Below are 7500 nucleotides of genomic sequence, written 5' to 3' on the forward strand. Positions count from 1 at the left end.
GAAGAGGGAGAGGATTCAGATGTGTTCAGGAAGAGACACAGGAGAGGGAGAGGAGAGGATTCAGTGTTCAGGAAGAGACACAGGAGAGGGAGAGGATTCAGTGTTCAGGAAGAGACACAGACGCGTTGGGTTTAAGACATGCAGAGGACTCAAGTCTAATCAAAGACAGACACACCAATACGTGCCCACAATCATTTTACATCAAATCTAAAAACCAACACTTGAAATATGTATTTATCCGTATTTAAAATACCCTTTTTATGTAATACATACAAGTTAATGGGAGGAATTCTAACAGTTCTGTGTGATACCGACAGCCCAAACAGTCTTACAAAGTCATCCCATGTTCAAATATGTTTTAGGAAGAGACCGAGCATAGTGTAACTCTAAAGGCATGAATTCTGATGATTTTATGTTTATGTGTCAACCGCTCAAGAGGAAACAGAGAGTCCACACTGGAATTCCTCACTGGAATGCTGTCCGGGAGAGACAGAGGGTGTTTTGTTTAAGAAATGCAAAATATTCTAATTGAAGACAGACACACCACTCCCTATTCCAATGGACACGAAATACATTTACATGTTTTTAACTTTGTAGGAGCCATTTCTGTATTTATTTTATACGTTATTTTAATGCTTGCATTCATTTCTATTGTCTGAGAATTTGTGCCCTCTACAGGTCAAAAGGCAAATAAATAGGAGAGTGACCTGTGGGAGGTGCGGCTGACTAGGAGCACACAGCTTTTGACCTTGCTGATTGATTATTTTGCTGGAGGATAGGCCTCGCTGCTTTTTGTGCTCTCAAACTTTGTTTATTGATTTATTTACCAACCACAAGTTGTACCATCCATTTGGTTAATAAAACCAACCACTTGGAACTGTACTTGGACCGCTTTGGATTTCATTTATTTTAACACCGCAAGCGTCAAAGAACCCCCAGTCAACGCCAACAACGTGACAAACAAAGGGACACTCAGGATAAATGGTCACTATAAACTTCATCTCTTGCAGTACCACCAACTCTGAAGACCTCTTTAAAAAAAGCTGAAGCTGAAACCCCCCCCCCGTCTCGGTCCCGGTCCCGTACCTGGTACCCCCGCCCCCCCCCCCCGCCTCGGTCCCGGTCCCGTACCTGGTACCCCCCCCCCCCCCCGCCTCGGTCCCGGTCCCGTACCTGGTACCCGACGTAGAGCCTCTCGTTGATCATGGCCATCCACTGGACGGGCGCGGGCGCCTGCAGCTCCTTGAGCCTCCGCTGGCGCGTGCGCGTCTTGGTGAGCTCGTAGAGGATGACCTGGCGCTTGACGGCCACGCACAGGCAGCTCAGCGGGCAGCCGTGCCTCACCAGCCCCCAGCACAGTGCCTGGCAGCCCTTCGTCTCCGCCAGCTTGTAGGCCTCGCTCTCGCGCCCGTCCAGCGCCGTGGCCGAGATCAGACGCACGTGCCGGTTCCGTCCCGACACCACGGCCAGCAGCTGTTCGGACGGAACCAGCTCGATCAAGTGGACCTTCTTGTTGTCGCCCACACGGATGATCTCTGCAGAGTGGAGACATGGAAGGGTTAGGTTCATCAAAACCATTTATGTGTATCGGTCTGCCTTGGTGTGTGTGTGTGTGTGTTGCATGTGTGTGTGTGTGTGTGTGTGTGAAGACAAGCACACTGCCGCACCGGACTCTAACTCGCGACCTCAGACGCAGGAGGCAGGTGTGCTAGCAAAGAGGCTAAAACCCATGGGTGCTAGTGTCGCTAGCTCTGACACAGTACTGTACCCGCTGGCCTGTGAGTGTTAGCACAAAAACTGGGGTGGGGATTGGACGTCTGTGTGTGTGTGTGTGTCTGTGTGTGTGTCTGTGTGTGTGTCTGTGTGTGTGTCTGTGTGTGTGTCTGTGTGTGTGTCTGTGTGTGTGTGTGAGAGAGTGTGTGTGTGTGTGAGAGTGTGTTTGGAGGTTTGGGTTAGGATAGAGTTATAGCGTACTGGAAACTGATGATGGTTTCACATATTATATAGTGTGATGAATGATCCAGTTGTTATGTTTCTCCAGACTTACCATCTTTGGTGACGTGAAGAACATACAAGCCCTCTTCATTCCCCAAGGCAATGCGTTCATGATCTGCAGAAGAAGAGAGAAGATAAATCTTCACACAGCTTTCATAACCAACCCATGAACCAACAACAAATAAACAAATAACCAAATAATCAAACAACAAATCAACTCTGCTGAGTGCGAGGAGGGCTCTTGGGTGACCCCTGGTGGTGTCTGACCTATGATGGCGGCGGTCTGCGTGCCCTTGATGAGGGGCAGCGCGCTGTCGTAGGCCTCTTTGGGCGCGTAGACGGAGCGCTCCTTCAGCTTGTTCTTCCGCAGGAGCCGCTGCAGCTCGCTCAGAAGCCCCACCCACTTGTTGCGCTCCTGGTCGCTGTCGGCCAGGATGAGCACCGAGCACTTCTTACCGCCCGCCGACACCAGCTGGGACGCCGTCACCTAGGAGACCAGAGCAAGACAGGTGAGACGGGCACGCACAGTCTGCAACAGCAGCTGGGACTCCCGTCACCTAGGAGACCAGAGGTCAGATGAGGAAGAGGACAACAGCAGGTGTGATGATGACATCACCGTTGCCTTGGAGACAGGCAGAAAGGCTAGATGAAGGGGAAAGTGAGAGGACATGAACGTCACTGCTTGAGCACACACACACACACGCGCACGCACACACACACACACACACACACGCACACACACACACACACACACACACACACACACACACACACACACGCACACACGCACACACGCACGCACACACACACACACGCACACACACACACACACACACGCACACACACACACACACGCACACACACACGCACGCACGCACAACTAAGGGCAATGAATACAGTGAGTTAAGAGTCAAGTTCATCTAAGGCAGGTATCTTTGGCGTATTCTCTACTGTTTATTTGAGAATGAAGTCTAGAGAGTTTAGTAAGACGAGGCTGAACCGAGATAATCCCTCCTGATAAAAACACCAACCCAGGAAGCGGGTGATGAGTGCAAGGTAGGACACCACCAGAGAGCCAGCTGACATTAAAGAAGGAATGGCACGACCACTCTCAGCCACAAACACTGCAACACTGGATCCATCAAATACGTACGCGGGAAGAATGTGAAACAACACACGACTCCAGCCAAATGAAAAAGCTTTTTGTTTAAGATATGTGTGGTGAGGAGTTCAGCCGCGAGCCTAGGCTTCATATCCCACAGAGTGTGTTATTCTACAGGATAAAACAGGACACGATTCCCTCTCCCGCCGAGATGAAGACTGAAAGAATTAACTTTCTTTCTTTCTTTCTTTCTTTTTGTGAAAATATCTTCATGTTGTTTCAAATTTTTGAAGTCTATTTCAAATGAAGGCACAAAGAGTTCCTAGAACCGGTTGCACAACTGCAGAACAAAACAGCTTCCAGTGGAAGTCTCCCCAACCCAAGCCGTCTCTTAAAGAGTTGCAGAATGACTCCCTAGCCTTCCTCATCCGTGGCCCAGAGATCACTAACCCAGAGCTCACTATCACTAACCCAGAGCTCACTATCACTAACCCAGAGCTCACTAACCCAGAGCTCACTATCACTAACCCAGAGCTCACTATCACTAACCCAGAGCTCACTATCACAGAGCTCACTATCACTAACCCAGAGCTCACTATCACTAACCCAGAGCTCACTATCACAGAGCTCACTATCACTAACCCAGAGCTCACTATCACAGAGCTCACTATCACTAACCCAGAGCTCACTATCACTAACCCAGAGCTCACTATCACAGAGCTCACTATCACTAACCCAGAGCTCACTATCACAGAGCTCACTATCACAGAGCTCACTATCACTAACCCAGAGCTCACTATCACAGAGCTCACTATCACAGAGCTCACTATCACTAACCCAGAGCTCACTATCACAGAGCTCACCATCACTATCCTCACTAACACTAACCCAGAGCTTACCATCACAGAGCTCACTATCACAGAGCTCACTATCACAGAGCTCACTAACCCAGAGCTCACTATCACTAACCCAGAGCTCACTAAATGGCTTAATGTCCCAGCAGCCAGGGCTTAATGAGTTAATATAAAGTGTATTAGGACTGGAACAGGAGGCCGTGCTGCAGAAAGACATCCCATAATACCCATCGCCCACAGGAAGACACCCCATCGCCCACACCCCATAATACCCATCGCCCACAGGAAGACACCCCATAATACCCATCGCCCACAGGAAGACACCCCATAATACCCATCGCCCACAGGAAGACACCCCATAATACCCATCGCCCACAGGAAGACACCCCATAATACCCATCGCCCACAGGAAGACATCCCATAATACCCATCGCCCACATCCCATTATACCCATCGCCCACAGGAAGACACCCCATAATACCCATCGCCCACAGGAAGACATCCCATAATACCCATCGCCCACATCCCATAATACCCATCGCCCACAGGAAGACATCCCATAATACCCATCGCCCACAGGAAGACACCCCATAATACCCATCGCCCACATCCCATAATACCCATCGCCCACATCCCATAATACCCATCGCCCACAGGAAGACATCCCATAATACCCATCGCCCACAGGAAGACACCCCATAATATCACTTCCACCAACGCTCCGGTCCCCATTCTAATATCCCCACTCTAATATCCCCACTCTAATATCGCCACTCTAATATCGCCACTGAAAAGGGACTTCACCAGCCTATGGATCTTTTGACTGACTACAGAAATAAAGAAAATAAATGAAGAATGGAATTGAAAGATTGTCATGGCTAAATCATCTTAGTGAGAGAGGTCAGCTCACCCTGAAGATGCAGGGGATGTCCTTCCTGTTGGCGTGGATGACGTCAGACGCCAGCACCGAGCTCACGGAGAACTCCTCATCTCTGGACACACACACACACACACACACACACACACACACAGTCAGTCTGGGCATATAGTGATGAACCACACAATGATATGTGATAACCATCGGAATATAATCAAAATGATATGTGATAACCATCGGAATATAATCAAAATGTTCCATTCTTGAAGCAAGAGGTATTATAGGCCATTTATGTTCACTTCTCACCCAAGGTGCATAAATTATGTCTAACATATTTACATAATTGTGTATATACCCAACACCATACTCCTGGTATGATTTTTAACATAATCTGATATACAAACTAATTTTACCCAGCACATTTCAGGACACTGAACAGTTTATTAGTCAAAGTAAAGCAGGCAGCCTGTGAGAAGTGTGTGTGTGTGTGTGTGTGTGTGTGTGTGTGTGTGTGTGTGTGTGTGTGTGTGTGTGTGTGTGTGTGTGTGTGTGTGTGTGTGTGTGTGTGTGTGTTGTGGTGACACTGACCTCATGTCGATGACCTGGCTGACCATGACACTGGGCTGGGCCGCCTTGCCTTCAGCCACGTCATACAGGAACAGCTTGAAGTCACACACCACCGCCAGCGCCCGCTGCCAACCCTTCTTCACGCCCGCCGGCTTAGGAACCTGACACACACACAACACAGAAAATATTACACACACGTCTACAGGTCACACACACACACACACAACACAGAAAATATTACACACACGTCTACAGGTCACACACACACACACACAGAAAATATTACACACACACATCTACAGGTCACAGACCACAGAAACTATAACACACACACACACACGTCTACAGGTCACACCTCACACACACAGAATAGTCACACATGGAACAATAGCAGACGTGTCTCAGAGCATGCAGACATGACAAAACATGTAACGAGCACACAAACACACACACACACACACACACACACACACACACTAGTGTAAGTGACATACCCGCACGTGGCCCTCGTAGGCGGTGCCGATGCCCTTCTGGGGGTCGATGCCCAGTGGCCCTTTGGTCTGGTCGGGGGGGATGGGGCACACGGCGGGCGCCTTGTCCGCACAGGTCACATGACACGAGAAGTTACAGACTGCAGAGGGGGCGGGCAGAAGAGACAAGAGGGAAGGAGGAAGATGAAGACGATGTAGGCAGGTCCTTATGTTTGACTAATATTACACCCCACCCCCTCCCTTTAATGTTGTCCTTTCTTGGACCGAGAACAGGGGCAGAACTCCATCACTATAACCCTTACGCACACATCCTCCCCAGGACTCTTGAGCGTTACGTTCAGGTTGTTTTTGAGTTCAGTCATGAGAACCAGTGTGCGAGCTGGCCTGATCTGACGCGTGATCGTCGTGATCGTCTCTCGGAGAGGTTCGATCAGTCGCGTGCTCGTCTCTAGGAGAGGCTCGATCAGTCGTGTGCTCGTCGTGACCGTCTCTCGGAGAGGCTAACCCTACCCCCGGCCCGTTACTCATACGTGTGCTCGTCTGTCGGAGAGGCTCGATCAGTCGCGTGACCGTCTGTCGGAGAGGCTCGATCAGTCGCGTGACCGTCTCTAGGAGAGGCTCGATCAGTCGCGTGCTCGTCTCGGAGAGGCTGACCCTCCCCCCGGCCCGTTACTCACCTTCACAGGTGCAGCCCTGTCGGATGAGGCCCACCATCAGGGAGGTGCACTGGCCACACTTGGTGGGGGTGGTGAAGGACTTCACCACAAACTGATGAGCACGGGGCTGCACAGGAGAAACACACACACACACACACACACACACATGACCTTAACACACACACACAACCTTAACACAGCTGGGTGCCTAAAAAAAGACTAAAAGACATTCTGCCCAAGTGCTTGAATAATTAGGACTGCTGTTGGCTGCTTATTGGTTTGTATAAAGCCTTATATAGTTTATATATATATATATATATTTATATAAAGTTTGCTCATTAAGCCTTTTTAAAATATTATTTAAAGAAATTGTATTTTTTAAGGTGATTGGTTCAATGGCATTTAGGCAGTTAGGCATTAATACCAGTTCTTGTGTCTAGTGTGCCTAAGTCCTGTTTAAATGAACTACACGTGCTAACAGTTTTACATTAACTACACATGCTAACAGTTTTACATTAACTACACATGCTAACAGTTTTCTCACCTTTGGTGTTCCCAGGCTGGACCCACTATATGTAGACCGCATGGTTGGGGTGGTCGTGCGAGGATGGTCAGTCCCCTACACACACACACACACACACACACACACACACACACACACACACAGAGAGAGAGAGCAAATAAGAACATCTCTTAATTTTCATCTAGCAACCTACAGAATAAAATGCAGATCCCAGACTGGCCTTCCCCTCTGCCAGGGGTCAAGGGTGAGAGGTCAGGGGTCAGCCTACCTCCAGAGGCTCCATGTCACTGGTGGTGGAGGGGGAGCGCGAGTGCGCCATCAGCTGGCCAGATTTGGCATCATCCTCACGCGAGGGCGTGTTGGACAGGCTGAAGTTATCAATGGAGTCGATCTACAGAGGTAGGGAAAGATAGGGGTCAGAATCACACACACACA

General features: G+C 49.3%; 1 protein-coding gene across 4 annotated transcripts in view; it reads right to left on the reverse strand.

The window, feature by feature from the left end:
- The window catches only part of cdc42bpaa (CDC42 binding protein kinase alpha (DMPK-like) a), a 96881-nt gene that overhangs the window by 12479 nt on the left and 76902 nt on the right, over nt 1-7500 (reverse strand). For all 4 annotated transcript variants that reach the window (XM_031579703.2, XM_031579704.2, XM_031579702.2 and 1 more), the window contains 9 exons: nt 7334-7456; nt 7087-7161; nt 6564-6669; nt 5890-6026; nt 5417-5556; nt 4862-4943; nt 2263-2482; nt 2048-2110; nt 1174-1535 (listed from right to left, as the gene is read on the reverse strand). In XM_031579703.2, coding sequence (XP_031435563.1) covers nt 1174-1535; nt 2048-2110; nt 2263-2482; nt 4862-4943; nt 5417-5556; nt 5890-6026; nt 6564-6669; nt 7087-7161; nt 7334-7456 — 1308 coding nt within the window. The remainder of the gene's footprint in view (nt 1-1173; nt 1536-2047; nt 2111-2262; nt 2483-4861; nt 4944-5416; nt 5557-5889; nt 6027-6563; nt 6670-7086; nt 7162-7333; nt 7457-7500) is intronic.

The sequence above is a fragment of the Clupea harengus genome, chromosome 14 (genome assembly GCF_900700415.2).
Source record: "Clupea harengus chromosome 14, Ch_v2.0.2, whole genome shotgun sequence".
Taxonomy (NCBI): domain Eukaryota; kingdom Metazoa; phylum Chordata; class Actinopteri; order Clupeiformes; family Clupeidae; genus Clupea; species Clupea harengus.